Source organism: Scatophagus argus, chromosome 6 (genome assembly GCF_020382885.2).
Source record: "Scatophagus argus isolate fScaArg1 chromosome 6, fScaArg1.pri, whole genome shotgun sequence".
In the NCBI taxonomy this organism is placed as follows: Eukaryota; Metazoa; Chordata; class Actinopteri; family Scatophagidae; genus Scatophagus; species Scatophagus argus.
In genome coordinates, this window is record NC_058498.1 from 4,439,058 (window position 1) to 4,455,300 (window position 16,243).

A 16,243-nucleotide genomic window follows, 5' to 3' on the forward strand; every position below is an offset into this window, starting at 1 on the left:
ATATACCGCTTTACCTCCAATTAGAGCTGAGTCACTCCTGATGGCATTGACTAAAGGCTGACCCGGATCCATTGAACCAGCTTGGTCTGCAGAGCAGCAACAGAGTACAGAAATTAGAGTCAAAAAGGTTAACAAACACAAAAAAAAGATACAGAGAAGAAAGTATAATTTAAGCAAAGAGGGGGACAAAAAGAATAAAAAAATAGAAAATGATGTGAAATAGATTAAAAAAAGATTAAAGATGTGGTAGAGGAGTGTATAGGGACAGATGAGGAGAAGGTAGAGTCAGTGTATGAGAACCATCAGTCAGTGCAGATAGTGCTTGTTGAAAGCCTAAGCTCAGCCTCAAAGGACTTCACTACAGTTGTCTGACTAATCTCATCTGTTGTAGTGCCATTACTCTGTCTGCTTACCGAGGAGGATGGTTAATGGGCCTGTAAAAATGTCTAATGAACAGCCCAAAGAATAATATTAAAGGCACACCACAAAGGGAGAGGGTGGGGTGGTTACCTAAAGATATATACACAGCCTGTGGTATAGTATGGGCTATAAGGGCTGAGTCTGCTCGTAGTACCTGATAAGGAGTGAGTGGTTTCTGCTGCGTAGGGATTGGCTGCAGTGGACGAACCACAGCTCGACTGGGCCAATGGGCCGGTGACAATAACAGGGCTCTCAGGGTGCAGCAAAGCAGCTTTCAGAGGACTGATGGAGTTAAAGCGAACACCCGACAGACAGCCGGTGAACCCGAGAGAGGCCAACTCGGCCAGCTCTGCATCCAGCTCATCAGACTCTGAACTCACACACAGAGAAAGAGAGAGAGAGAGAGAGAGAGAGAGAGAGAGAGAGAGAGATTTGTTGTCAGCAAGTCCCAGTTACATGCTTAAAATACAGCCTTTATCTTGATGAGACCATGGTCACACTGATAAGTACTGATAAGTGGTATCTGTCTATGTCTTAATCATTTTAATATCCATTTTGATGTTGAAAAGAGGATAAACCTGCTGGGAATGAGTTTTACAAACCCATTTGTCAAATGAAACACTGATAGTGGATAAGACCGTAAAACCACACGTTATGTTCAAAGGCAAAGTTTCTAATGCCAAATTCCACGGCTGAACTGATCAGTCCCAGAATATTCAATGAGGTAAGATAACGGAAGTTTAGGCAACTGAAATGCTTAGTTAAGGTTGAACAAAGCTCAAGATTATGGTTAAATACATATATAACAAATAAATATAACCATAAATTGCTTTTGACTGGGACATGAATCACAAGGTCCAGCATCAAAGTCAAACACCTTATGCACTGTATCCTTGCCATTTGTCATGCCACAGTATATAATACACACACTTCCTGCATCGGCACATAATATTGGCACTGGTCATAAATTGCACAGAATCCTGTAGGCTTTTTACTCCTTCTGCCACTGTGAAGGTTTGAGTTAAGAGGTCAACACCTTCTCTGTCTTAGTGGCCTTTCACACCTAAAACTGGGTAGTGAAATGCCAGGGGCTGTTTAAGTGAGACAATAATAGTTTCAACTGAGTTAGTGCATCAATAGACTGATTTAATAGACTCATTTAAATGAAGGAGGAGGGATGATGCATTTTTGTTTTTTTCTTTCTTTCATTGAACTGTAAAATGACAAAGATGTTGACTTGGTTTGTTGAAATGAAAGCTACTAGCTAGTTTAAATAAACAGCTGGTAACCAGCAAGTCTAATGCCTGAAACATTCGGTACATCATGCAGTATGAAAGTACTGCATGAAACAAATGACGTAACGTTACTTTTTAGAGTCTTACCGGTGATGCTAACAGTGGTGCTAGACAGGAGGCAGTTGGGTCATTAAAATCAAATGGATTTATTCCCTTTGGAGCTTGAATATGCTGAGCTATTTCATAGTAATTTGACCTGTACAACATTGTATTTGTTGTGTACAAGTGCAGGTTTTAGTCTAAAAGTGTTGTGAAAGGAAAAGGTCCAAGGCGTCCCCAAAACACTAGGGCTCCTCCTATGGGGACTATGAGCTTATAAACATTTGGCCATTAGTTCTCAAGTGCCTTCACGGCCAAAAGTGATGGTCAAGTGGAAATTTTGACCTGACGATGAACACAGTAAATAACAAATGCACTGCAGTCCCCACATTTGTGACATGTGCCCCACTTGTGTGCTAATGGAATCACAACATCACTATTTGTGACAGCAGGTGCTAAATAAAATGTTTAGCAGCTATAAACGTCAGTGTGAACTATCATTTTTCCTGCAGCGCAATTTGATTACACACCACATTGTTGCCTGTCTCCTGATTATTACCAGAGAGAAACAACTTTTCACCACATAAATGGAACACTGCACAGTGGCTTGGTTGGAGAGGGCTGTTTATCAGCTCTGTATTTGATCAGGCTTTGATTAAGTTTCAAACTAAACGTGATCCTCTGAGCATCGAGAAATATTTTTACTTTCAAATATACATGTCATGATCCATGTACTGAGCACCTTACACAATATGGTGACAAACAACTGAGATGGAAGAAAAAGATATAATAGCACAACAGATTTAAGTATTAACTGTAGTGTGTCATATTTTTCTCCAGTGTTTAAGGAGACACACTTCTCTATCTCCGCCAGCCACCATTTTTATAATGAATTAAATCATGTGTAGGCAGCGGAGTTAAATCACACTTCACCCACCAATGCAAACATGTCTTTGTGACAAAGGAATATCCTAAAGTATAGTCAAAAAACAAATAAACTGGCACTAAACAACTGAAATGAAGCACATGAAGCACACGAGTGTTAGTGCTGAACAGAGTCAATGCCTTCATTAAGAAGGACTTGGATGTTTGTGCGAGCCATCAAACCCCACACTGACAGCACCAGCCTTGTATCCATGAACTGAAGATTACTGTCCACCTCCACCCCAGCTGCTGCCCTTTACCTCCACCTCTCTCTGTATCCCTATCTCACACTCCCTTCTCTTCATCATTACTCTCTCTCTCTTTCTCTGAGCCTCTCAGTCTCTCCATTCTTTCCTGGCCCATTAGTTAAGCTGATGGATGACAGCGCTGGCAGGGAGTGACAGTGTATCAACTATCTTGCTGGGTTTCTGATAGTGATATGGCTGCCTGAGTCCTTTGGCTCAGCAGAGGGAAGGCTGGGTCACTTACTAACACGGCCTGGGTCAACAACATGAACATATATATATATATATATATATATATATATATATATATGTTCATGTTGGTTAGTTCATTTTTGATTATCAAAACTGTGCTAAAATGCCAAAATAAATATTCCAGCACTTACAAGAACAAATGTGTGAAATATTTATTGATTGCTGTAGTACAAAATCGTTCAACCTCTCGGCCAATGGGGTTGGGATACTCAAAAATTTTTATAGATTCTTGTTTTGTTCCTGGTTCTGGTTCTGCCTCTTGCCAATTTCTGGATTAAATTTGTAACATATTATTTGAGCAAGAAAATAAACTAAAATACTTTATGTGGAAAGCAAAACCCACCCTATTTCAATCAGGCATCCCTGAACAGCCAGCTGGCCCTGTGATTGACAGACTGTACAGTTTTTACCCTCCCCAATGTGTGCTCCAGCTCCAAGAGACCCTCGACATTAGAAGTGGGATTGACGCTGGATGAATGCATGGAAGGATAAATGACAGCAACATTTTTTTCTTGAATGTCTCCATCAACATTTAACAACAACAGTTACTTCACACAGCAAACTGGCTGTTTGGATGTCATCTGTTTCAGTTAAACATCTGCTGCCAGTTGGCCTTCCATCAGCTAACAATTTAATGACTGTTATTGTGAAGCCGTAAAAAACTTTCTGTCAGTGAACACTAACTCCTTGATGTGCAAAAATTGCAGAAAATGCCAACCCTCCAACACTTCCCTCTCTGTACCATCACTTTTTTGTTGTTCATAGTCAACAGGCAGATAGGAAACAAGGGGAAAGAAAGAGTGGTCTGCTGTACAGCAAAGGCACTGTAACCATTAGCCACTGCCATGGTTTGGAACCCCACCTCCACTTTAACAGTAGTTGTTGTTTCTTTTGTAGCTCTAAAATAGCTCTCTTTAGCCATACTTTAAGAGTTGGCTGGATTGAAAGTTGCAAAAAGAACCTTGGAAGCAGAATGTTTACAGCTCATGGTTGCATCCATTGCTGATGTAGTTCGGTCCAGCGACCTTTGCTGCATGTCACTCCCTCCTTGTAACTGTCTGATGAATGCTATAGAAAACAATATTTAAAAATTTGAGGGGTGACAGGTGTATCTAGTCACAGTACTATACGTCAGGGTATGGTGGGATCCACAAACGCCATGTGTGGTGAGCTATGACTGCTTGTATTTTTTTCCTATACGTTTCTGCTGGAATTAACAGTGAAGGCAACGTTAAGGAAGTGCAGAAAAGGTGCAGCAATCTCCTCCTTTCCAGTAAGTCACGTTACTGAAGCCATTTCCATTACAAACCTTCTGCCCGCTGCGATTGCTGCTATGTGTCAGAGAGAACAAATGAACACAAACGTAGCAGTAGTTTCCTATTAAGAAAGTCCAGTTCTATGAATACATGCACAACTCACTGCTAAAGCAGTTACTGTAGCGAAAGTAATTAAAGCACAATAACATGGGTAAGTGTTGGTGAATTACATACTAACAGTATTTTTTTAATTTTTTTAATAGTTTCTCATTGATAACCTCTCAAACAACTGTGTCTAAATTAGTCTCACATAATGCTATTGAAAAGTGAATATTAGATGTGACAAAGGAAGAGACAGAAGCAGCTCTGGTCTGAAGTCTTTCCCCTTTAAGAAGCCTGGGGAGGACAGACGAGTCCTGCAGAGGATGATGAAAGGGATGTGAGAGTAAAGTGATCTGTCAGGCAGTGAGAAGGTGAACTGTACTGTCTGACTTCCTTGCTTTAGTTTAAACCCACCCACAGCAGCTGAGACTTATTGGTTGTTATGCTGGATTGCAGGGTGCTGACTCCAATCTTCTAAATCATTTGTTCTTTTCAGTCTCTGCTCATTACCATACAAAGTGAAGGACCTCTTCTAAATTTATTACCATTACAGCTGTCTGAAGTCAGACAGACAGAAGACTGTATTACTTACCACTTGAACAACACAGATAAAAGTTTGCCAGCGTGTACTGTATTTTACCTACCCATATGGTTCTGAAATGCATCTAATACCACATAACAATGACTTAAGTGGGTGGCTCCACCTTAAGTCATTTCTAAAGCTCTTATTTTGCATCCCTACGGTAAAGTGCCTTGTTTGCGACTACTTGAATATGGATGTTAACTTGTTTTTTTTTTGTTTGTTTTTTTGTTTTTTAAACACAGCTGTTGCCCAGACTGCAGATTTCCCTCTGGTCCACCCAAACTGATGAATAGAAAACAGCAGAGAGCTTCAGAACGGCATTTTGTCGCATGAGGCCAAACATCTCAATGCTGTTATTCAAATGAGTCTGTCTAAGTGGCTGAGTGTGCACCAGGAGAGCTTCACTTACCCTGCACTCTGCCCAGAATGAGTGATTTGATGCTGTTGAATTCCACATCGGATGTCAAGTTGAAGTCCTCTTTGGCATCCTGGTCGACCTTAAAGATAATGTATTGAGGTGGAAAGCCAATACAGCAATAACACATTTCTCTTCTTAAATATCCCAACAAGGGCTGCTCTGGAAAGGAACTTGGACAAACGGCTGCAGAGAAGTAAGCAATTAGACATGAAAAGCTAACTGGATGCTCAAAGTCTGGTATGACCTGCATATTCAGGTGGGACTCAGCCACAGAGCTGTAAAGCAGCAGACCCGTGAGATGCAGCGCTTCACTGTAGCTGAGCAGAGAGGTCTAAACAGAGCAGGTTTTGATGTGGCGAATTCCTCAGAGTGAGACACTTATTATAATGAAACAGAAAGGGCGTAATGCATTGTTTGCAGGCACACACACTTGTGCTTTGGTGAATTATTTATCAATAAGACATCTTCTAATGCTGATCAACCCGAGACTAAAGTGGAGCCAAAGAAAACAGTCCCTGAATCTATGAACTTTTATACTGTTAGGTTTCCAAGGTTTCCTTTTTTGAGGCCAGAGCCACTTCAGAACATTCTCACAGTGTGAGCTTTGTTCAACAATGTAAAGCACAGTTTGGCTGGTAATTAACTATAATAATAATAATTAGTTTTCAGGGCCTAAACATGTCCCTGCTTGCAGTGACGCCATGTGAAAGATGTGTTGCGTAATTACCTGAACGGAGACAACGTCTGCCAGTCTCCTGATGGTCACTGTGTGCAGACGTCCGTCAGCCAGGTTTGTGACTCTACTCCATATCACCTCCACATCTCTGCTGCTGTGCAACTTGTACCTCAATTCCAGCTCACCTTTGCAAACACAAAACAATCGCACTCTCAAATGCAAGCATGCAAAAGAATAGGAGTTCAGTCAAAAACGTTTTAAAAGGGTTGTCCACAAACAGCAGCCTTAAAGAGCCAGTGTTCCATTGCTGAGCATCATACTTATTACTGTGACTCGAGATTTTACTTCTTATAATAAGGTAGAGTAGAACTCTATTGTTGAAAGTGTTGTTTCAACAATAGAGTTGTTGTTTATTTCATTAAACAAATCTAAAAGAAAGCTCTTGCTAAAAAATGAAGTAATGTAAGCACCAATTTGTAAAATTTCTTTTTACCTACATAAAGTATTGTTATTGTTGACTATCAACATTAAAGGAAAGTCCATGCCACGAATTAAAAAAAGTGAGATGAGCTGTTCTAATCTTTACAGTGTTGCTGATTTGTACCAACATGTTACATGGTTTAAGACAAAATTTGACTAATCTTTTGTAATTAAATAAGTACTTAAGCCAATTAACTTAAAAAATTTCTTCCAAGCCGCTGAACGTCTTGCATTTACTCCATTAAAGAAAGAATATTTCATCCTGATATCAGATGTTCCAAGGCACCAGCTGCTGAATTAAGACTCTACAAACCATTTAATTCTGCCAGGATTAATATTTTATCTGCATAACAATCTATGGTATAAAATTAATTTCCTTTTACAGTGTTACATTTAATAAATTCCACAGCAGTGAGCTAAATTGAATGCTCTGAGATTTCTGCAGACTTTAATAAGCAATAATCTTTTTTTAAATAATCCAAACACATACTTAGTGTCCTTTCCATTTTTTTCTAGTTATGACTCACTATGTTCCTTCTTTTTTCAAACACAGACTAATAAGGAGCAATTCCCCTATCTTATGAACACATCTAAAGTGATAATAATAATAACAGTCTCGCAGAGGGCATGAGGTGTTTCGGGCTCTCACTGAGTGACTTGGACAGTAAAGTTTGTGTGCAGCATCTGAGGCTTTTGTTGCTGCAGCAGCAAAAGAGAGAAACGTGAGAAAAGCCTTTTTGAGATACCCCAAAGAAACCACCTCACTCTGGGATTTAATTAGACGCTTCAGCAAGAGTGCGCATACCTGATGACGACTTGATCAACTATGCAAAACCTGCCATCCCTCAGCTTTCTCTCAGTCATTCACAGTGGGTTAAGCATGCAAATATTTTCTTTAAAGGTTTTTTGGATTGTATTTGACATCTGCCACACCTGAACTCTACTTTGCTCTGATTAAAAATAATCTCTGATTCAATTATAATTACAAGGTTTAGACTCTGGATAATGGCAAATCCAGTTGTCCTAAGCTGAAATGATGGCATTGCTCCCTGCCAGCTACAGCACTGTGTGAAGCTCTGCAGTGGAGTGATGAATATGTGGACACAATGGCAAGAACAAAGGAAGGAAGAACCCAACTAAAAACAGAATTACCAGCTCAATTTAAGTAAATACAGGAAGAATGAAATCAAAAAGGGGGTTATAGAATTAAATTTGACCAAAAAGAAAGAAATAAAAATGTATTTCAATGTCCTCACCGTGTTTGTTGATGAGCAGTGCCAGGAATTCCCTGTAGAAAGAGTTGACGTAGAGCAGCAGAGCAGGACTCTGACTGGTCCTGAAGCTCAGGGAGATGTTTTCTTCTCTCAGCATCATATCGGAGAAGATGGAGGAAGGCAAAGCACTGTTGTTGCTGCTCAGCTCATAGGGCTCCTTGAAGATGTAGGCGATGGATGTAGTTGACTTAAAGCTGGCTGAAACCTCTGAAAGTTAGGAAGTTCAAACATGTTGGAGCCGACCAGTGAACTTCATATGTCCGACTTTCACTCTGTTCTACAGGCAGATCCTGGCACCTTTACACAAAGCCAGACTAGGTATTTCCGCTGTTTCCAGTCTTTTTGATAAGCTAAGCTAAGCTAACCTCCTGATGACTGCAGAACAGACAGACACAGGACTGGTGTCAATCGTCAATCTTCTCTCTTGCTCTCACGAGAAAGTCAATATAGGTATTCCCAAAAATGCTGAACTATTCCTTTAACATCATAGCACAACATAATTTCAACAATACTGAAATAGTTTGACATTATGTTGACTTTTAACACATCTTATGAGCCCTTGATGCATCGCATGGCAGGCACAATGGCATGGTGTGCTAGAAGAGCCCTTAAAGATAATGCAGATTCTTGACCTTCAGGATAGAATTGGCTCATTATGATGCACTCAAAATGAGTGTCGAGAGGGCAAGCTGTGCAGACACTGACAGACAGTCAGGGTCAAACTAATGTCTGCAGGCTGAAGGATCCTCTTTACAAAAATGTCTGCTCTTTGCTCTCTCCCCATTTAAGCACTAGGGCGTGATAAGTCATTATAATTGTGTTTTGTAATGCTCAATCACAAACTTCTGTGTCAGATCACAAACAAATTTGCGGAATTCCACAATTTGTAGAATTTCCTTTTTGTGTCTCCTGAATGCTAATAAAGGATTATCTTATTTTACCAGGGTGTGGGCTAAAGTCAGAAGCTCTGTTCTACTCTTTACACCCCAGGCCAAACTTGCCAAATCTGACAAACTTGTAATTCAACATATCTTACATATATTTTAAAAGAGAGCCAGGACAGTGTTTACAACAAACGCATGTAACTAATGTTAGCTTATTAAGCTAGTGACAGCTGATAAAATCTGCTAGAAACAGCTGAGCCTGTTTAAAAAAAAAAACTTTGAGCGGGTAATCTGCCACTGTTGTAAGATAAATATGTGCTGTGTATTATTCCTATTCCTGTCAAGCTTTTCATTCTCAGTGACTGAGGGAGTGGGTGAGGCTTAGTGAACTGTCAGATATCTTAGTTTCTCATTAGTTTCACAAACAACAAGAGGATGGTGAGGCAGTGGCGAGCTGTGTTGGGGCTCGGGACCCATTGCACAGGCTGTGGTTCTCCTAATGTAGGTGAGTCAGTCCTCTGTAAGTCTGACTAATGCATCGCTGATTACTTGCCTGTGATTGCCATATCTAACTGGCAAACAAATCTCTTCCTCTTTATTTGGAGAGCCTGGGAATTGGACACGCAGACTGAACTGGCAAAATGAAATGCAATAAAAAGCAGGAGAATACGCCACTGTTCAAATGGAACAGTCACGACTCTAATATTATACTGATACCATGTGATAGAAATATTAGAAACTCACTGTGGAGTCATAAAAGAAGTAGTCATACATGCAATACAATATGATGAAAAAGAAATGAAGGTATATGCTAGGATACGAATTCAACACTGAGCAACACAAAAACACCCTTTGAAGTTTTTAAACATATAACTGCTGTTACTGTAATTACTAAAATATTACTGTCATAGTCACAGCCAGGAACTTCTTCAGTCCCTTAATATTATAGGAATATAATCAAGGGCTTATCATGATGATATTTATAACACAGTTATAGCATAAATAATAGATCTTATGTTGGTCCTCAGACACTGTGCACTGGCTACCCACTGCTCCTCAGGGATGGCTTGAATGCAGAGAACAAGTTTCACTAGGTTGTACTTAGTATGATTGCATGTGACAAAAAATCTTCTCCTTCCTCTTCTTCTTAAATATTGTCTTTAAAACCTATAGCTGATAATACTCCTCTTTGTCATTCTTCACCCCATGAACCTGCCTACCTTAGACACACACTTTATATGAACTGCATGCCAAATTATGCCAAAGGACATAAAATCTTCAAGGCAACCCTACGGATGAAAAACAAAATGAGCCAACTGGAAGTTGAAGGACAGACTTCTTTTCAAGATGATGTCAGGCCATGTTTTTGGAAAGTTTTTCCAACCATTGTGTAAATCATGTAAAAGTTAATGTTACCAGTTATTTAAGTCTTGATTAGATTCAAACAATAGCAAAACTCTCTTGCATTGGCATTAAAATACATTTATTTCTACTTTACAGCACACAACATCAGTGATATTAGGAGTATTTACTGGCAGGAAGTCTTTGTTGTTACCTTCGTGACAAAAGGATCCAGTGTAGGCTGACTGGGCACAGTCACAGGAGAAGCCAGTGGCTCTCTCCACGCAGCGGCCGTGGTTCTGGCAGAGCGAGCCGTAGCTGCTGCAGTGGCCCGGGCATCCAGGTCGGACTCCTGGGGTGATCTTCGCCCTCTCCTCCAGGTCCAGAGTGACGCCATTCAGCTTGAGAGAGCGGATACAGCCCAGAAAGCCTTTCTGTCTGGACGCGGTGCCTCCTGCAAACAGAAACAAACACTGTACTCATGAAACACTAGTACTAGCTTAAACTTTACCAACTACTGAGTTGAGTCAAACTTATCGCACAACAAGCGTCAGCAGTGAAAAACTCATTTTTCTTTCTGCAATGTTTGAGCTTCAGTGTGTAGATTGATGTATGTGAGAGTCTGACGCTAAAAGGCTGTTTTCATATTAATTGCTGAAAGTGTAAATGTCTCTGTGTAGGCCCTTTTCTTGTAGGAAGGTCCTACAAGCAAGATTTATAACAACACAAATGGAAGCCAATCCAGATACAGTATTCAGCGTGAGATGGAGAAACTCAAAGCCTCCAGCGCACAAAACTGAGAAGGGACTTTACAGTGAAGTAGGACACGCCTTGTCTCTAGCAGTTAAACTTGTGAAACTTAAAATATTTGCATATTCATACATTCTGGAATTTCAATGATGGAGAAGAAGTAGGTTCCATTTCAAGGATTTTAATGTGGTAATTAGACACACAGAATTTTTATGTCCTGATATATGTGTGGCGAGGATCTTTAAGGGCATGCCCATTATGGAGGTGCCCTTAAAGATCTTCTTCTGTCTTTTGTTCGACAGTTACAATAATAATACAATATCTCCTGACAGTATGAGGTTTTGTTTTATATAGACCATTCAACCTAAAAAATATTCACACTAAAGATAATGCTTTTACCATGAGGCATAGATATAAAAACCTTAAATGAGTCATCAGCGTTTCAAGCTTGTTGATCTGAGAGGCCTGTCATTCTCAGTTATCATTTTAGCTATACTAATGTGAGAAGCAAAGGGGGTCAGTTAACTGGAATATAGTGCAATCTTTCTTTCATTGGCCAGAACACACAACCACATAGTCTGACAACAGTGGTCCCACTCCTCCTCTCGTTCTGTCTCTGACTGTAAATCAATATATTTTTTTTGTCTTTCCATGCAGGAAATAATGATTGACAACCACGTGTTGCCACTGCAACACAACAAGGCCGGCCATGTCTGCTCTGCAGGACACCGAGACATTAAAAACACCACACTGGCTGTTGATTGGCCGACTGCATGGCTGATGAGCCACCTGGTGTCTGACATTCATCATTTCCACTAACAGGCGTGAGAGGAAGAATCTCTCCCTCATTTCACCTGGTAATTACCATTGTAATATACTGATGCAACCTCATGCTGCTCCTAGAGCTTAGACTTGGCACAATTACATTTCTCCTGGAGTTCCAAGCTGGTGACGTCTTATTTTTACATGAACGACTGACAGTTGTTATTGTTCACGCTGACTGGAATTGGCAGGGTGTTACTCTCACATTTTGAGTCTGAAACGTTCAGCCAGAGCAGCTTTTCAAAGCTCTTGTCTCCTTCTGCAGCCTGAGTTATAAAACAGACAACATACTAAGAGCACAAAGAGTGACAAGCTTAATTAAATGTTCTCTAATTGACTCACTGAGGAAAAAAAAAATCCAGATAGCACTGAATGAAACATGTGCACAGCAGCTTCTGTTAAATGGTGATTTAACCAGTGGAAAACTTGGTGTTTTTAGACGATACGACTTGTGACCGCAAAAAAAGGATGAAATCTTTAGTTCACTCAGGTAATAAAAAAACCCACAATGACTCATGAAGGACAGAAGCTCTGATTGAGAGAGAAATTGTTAGTTACGTATCATAACTCAAGATCCGATAAGTACTGGTGTAGTGACCGCTCTTAGAGGGTGAAGTCTATACAGTAGTAGTGTTCGCTTAACATACTGTCAGTCATGGACAGAGTACTGGAATATTATATGTAAAATATAATACGTAACAACACTTTCAGACTGGTCAGCATATACACTGTCAAGATGACATCACGCCAGTCAGACTCCTGATGTACAAACCAACAGTACATTCCTTTTCTTTAGATGGACATTTGCAGCCTGTGTATACAACTGATCATCAGGGACAAACATGCAAAAAACAAAACCCCACACCACCAGTGTGACCTTACAAGAAGAAACTAGAAAAGAAGACAAAAAAAAAAAAAATTAAAATAGAGAGAAAGCTGTGGCCACAGCAGCGATGCTATCAAGCTGCAGTCTGACTGACTCCTTATGGAGTTAACTTGTTGGGCTGAATAAAATATCAACAGGGCTGATGACACAGTCAACAGCAGTGAGGGTTCACACAGCACGCACCTGTTGGTCGCACAACAAGGTAGGTGTGTTTGATGAGTTTTACTTTGCATGGTGGATGGTGCATTAAATCAGAGTTCAAGTTAAGTTCATACACAAAAAAACAAACAAACAAAAAACCCCCCAAAAAAGCCAACAGTAACGCGCAGTCATTGTACTTAACTATATTGTATAGTTGTTATGTATATGTTCACTACCCATTAGACTGCACGTCTGTACACATCAGCCAACAAAGACACAATACAATAATGTATTAATAGGAGTATTATCTTAACTAAAACCTGTACAATGTGTATAAAATATCATGGTTTGCAATGGCACAGCATGGAAGAAAACTCCGATTAGCCACTCTGATGAGGTGACTCTGATGGAGAGGAGCAGGCAGCCAGGTATGAGTTTTTGTCGAAAAACGTTGCTATCTGTTGGTCTTCACTTTCACATCAAGGAGCAGACAGGATGGCAGCGGAAAATGTCATTCGAATGACTCCAGGACCGAACAAGACTACTAAACACTGTGAAATCATAGAATATGAACAGTATGTAAGGGTTAAGATTTCACAAAAGGGAGACGGGTCACATTATGGATTAACAACAACAATTTCTGGAGCACATGGCCCTTCGCTTTCCAAAACAAGAGAGTACAGACAATTAAATACTTCTTGCTTTGCTGTAAATTAAGTCTTTGCCAAACAAAAACACCTTCTGCCACAGCAGCCTGTTTTAAACACCCATCACATCTCCATTCAAACATGCGAATCCTTCTGCACCACTGGTAAACACCACCCAGGACGGCGCTGAACAGCTCACTTCTTTCTGGCTGTTCGGAGAGGATTATTAGCTTTACAGAGCCAGCCAATCAATGCCCAACTCCATTTCTCCGCATCTCTCCAATCTCAGCATTCGTTGTTGGCTGATTTGCTCCCCAAAATGTTTGTTTACAAATGAACACATGTCCATAATATTTGTAGAGAGATAAATCACCATAACACAAGATGGATTTCCATCCCCTTGGTTGGCCAGATAAGAGTGAAAGGTTAAACAGAGTTATGGGAGCCTGTGGAAGAGATGAAGTGAACACAAGAGAGTTTAAACTAATCAAGTTGAGAGGAACAGAAATCAGCAGGGTTGTTAAGTTTCTAATTGGCCACAGTTCCTTAAAATTATCTAAAATCTGTTCCTTTAGTATCAAATAATGAGCCTGAATTATTAAACCAGGAAAAACGTTGCTGCTTCCAGTCCAGCCAGTACAGTTTAGCTCAGGTTTAGAGGATGTGACTGGTAACATTAAGTCATTAAATCTCATGACAAAACAAAGAACCGATCCTACTGTTGAGAAATGCCAAAAAAGTAGCCAAAGTCTGGTGTATCTTATTCCTTTATGCCATAGATGATAGTCAGCTGGTCTCAGGTCTGCTGGCACTTTGTTATCCGACAACATCCGAGTCTCTACAGCATACGTGCAATTTTCCAATCAACAAAACATTTTAAAGTGTAAACATGTGTACAAAAACTACATAATCTGTTGTATCAGTAAACCAGAATGTATGGTTTTGAAGCAGCATCTCCTTTTTCCACTAAAGAACCACAGATATTTTTCCCCCCAACATCAGCAGCACTTGTTAACACCGCTCACCACTTCCTGAGCAACTCTGGACAGTTGCGTTGTAAAAGACTCTGAGGATGAGGTTTACTTTTATGAGATGCACACACCTGCCTGGTTTCCTAAACTCCAACAGCTGCTCATGTGGGACTTCTGTGGTGCATAGCGAAACTTTTATCCCTGCATTGCAAAACTTTTGTCTGATATGAACCGCATAGCAAAGGTGGGTGGAAAGTGCTGAATTTACTGTATAAAAGAAAAAGACCACAGAGGTTTAATTTCTCTGAAAGGCTGCTTACTTCAGGATGAGCTGGGACAAAGAGAATGTAATCTCCCGGTTTCTTTGAAAAAAAAAATAAAAATATGTTTTTCTCAGTGAGTCTTTGTGTGTGCTTGTGAACACAGTGGGAGTCACAGTTTGAGATAACAAAGGATAAGATGTGACAGCAATTATCACCAGCACTCAGCTGCTAATGAGGTGAATGTTCAGACAATGTTCTCTGTGCCAATCTTAATCCTTACTATAATCTTACTATTATCCAACTCAGACTCATTTTAACACTAAACCAAAATCCTAACACTGCTGAGCCTTTTCAGTTCCCTCACTTTGAATTATGAAGGCACTCTGGGAACACACACACACACACTCTTGCTCGTCACCTATGAATAACTGGCTGTTGAGCTGCAGATGAATGTGTCCATCAGCAGGAGCCTCCTGGGTGGCGGCAGGGAACTCGTCCACACGTAGTGAAGCCTCCTTCACGTTTCGCTCGGCTCGCACGCTATGCCACCGGTTGTCGTTCAGCAGGATGCTCGTCACCACCCGCACCTCCAGCGGCCCGTTTCCAACATCGAAAGAGAAGACGACCTCTGAGGAGGCTGGAGAGGAGGAAGCGATTAGATTACATGAGGTAACAGCGAAGAAATACTCAAAAGAGAGAGATAGAAAAGGCTGTAAACACGGACTGTGTGAGAAGCATCTGGATGATTGGTGTGACTGTCACAGCAGCTGCGTTTGACTTGTTCCCGCTGAACTCTAACTGGCTGAGTAACAAACCTGTCCTGACATTTTGAGATAATTGTGTCTGCTGATGAATGGGACATTACAAAGCCCTCACGTCGCTTCCAAACTCCATCTTTGCACAGCGATAAACACTTTAAACAATCCACTGCGGCATGATGTGTGCAATGATGTTGACACTCTTAAAGCTGTGGTATGTTGACTAATTTCTATTTACTTTTACGTTAATTTATGAATGATAGAAATGAATTTGCTCAAAAAATATGAGCAATTAAATACATCAGTTACAGATCAAGCAATAAAATGTGCGAAATCCATCCAACCAGTGAGCAACAGTCTTACACAAATGTAAGAAGATCCTGACAGGTAGTGCGAGGCGTTAAAAATCCCACCAAGTTTCACAAAAAGAGTCTCCTTCATTGAACCCACTAGTCAGTTGTGCTCTTCCATTGTCATATGCTGGCAGATGTGTGAAGTGACTTCCTCCCACCTGTCCATCTGTGGGCAGGATGGACAGACAGACAGATGGATGCAGATCTGAGACGATTTAGAAACTAGCTCAAGGTAAGAAACGAGGCGGCAGCGACAGACTCATATCTGTTTCTTTATGTGTGTGTGTGTTTTTATTCTGGTCATAATTCGCTTAATTATCTCATGTGGATAAAAGGATTTTGATGGGAAAAGATTTCATTTACAGGTCAACTGGATTACCATGAAATTTGGTACATACCTTTAAAGTTTGCCCACCTCAGGCTCAATTTTATGACTTTGTTCAACTTTTTTGTCTTTTTATCA

General features: G+C 40.4%; 1 protein-coding gene across 2 annotated transcripts in view; it reads right to left on the bottom strand.

The window, feature by feature from the left end:
- LOC124060879 (contactin-associated protein-like 4) overlaps positions 1–16,243 on the bottom strand; it is a 77,758-nt gene that overhangs the window by 1,317 nt on the left and 60,198 nt on the right. For both annotated transcript variants that reach the window (XM_046392249.1, XM_046392250.1), the window contains 7 exons: positions 15,088–15,306; positions 10,404–10,643; positions 7,947–8,171; positions 6,262–6,395; positions 5,526–5,613; positions 575–790; positions 15–86 (listed from right to left, as the gene is read on the bottom strand). In XM_046392249.1, the coding sequence (XP_046248205.1) occupies positions 15–86; positions 575–790; positions 5,526–5,613; positions 6,262–6,395; positions 7,947–8,171; positions 10,404–10,643; positions 15,088–15,306 (1,194 nt within the window). The remainder of the gene's footprint in view (positions 1–14; positions 87–574; positions 791–5,525; positions 5,614–6,261; positions 6,396–7,946; positions 8,172–10,403; positions 10,644–15,087; positions 15,307–16,243) is intronic.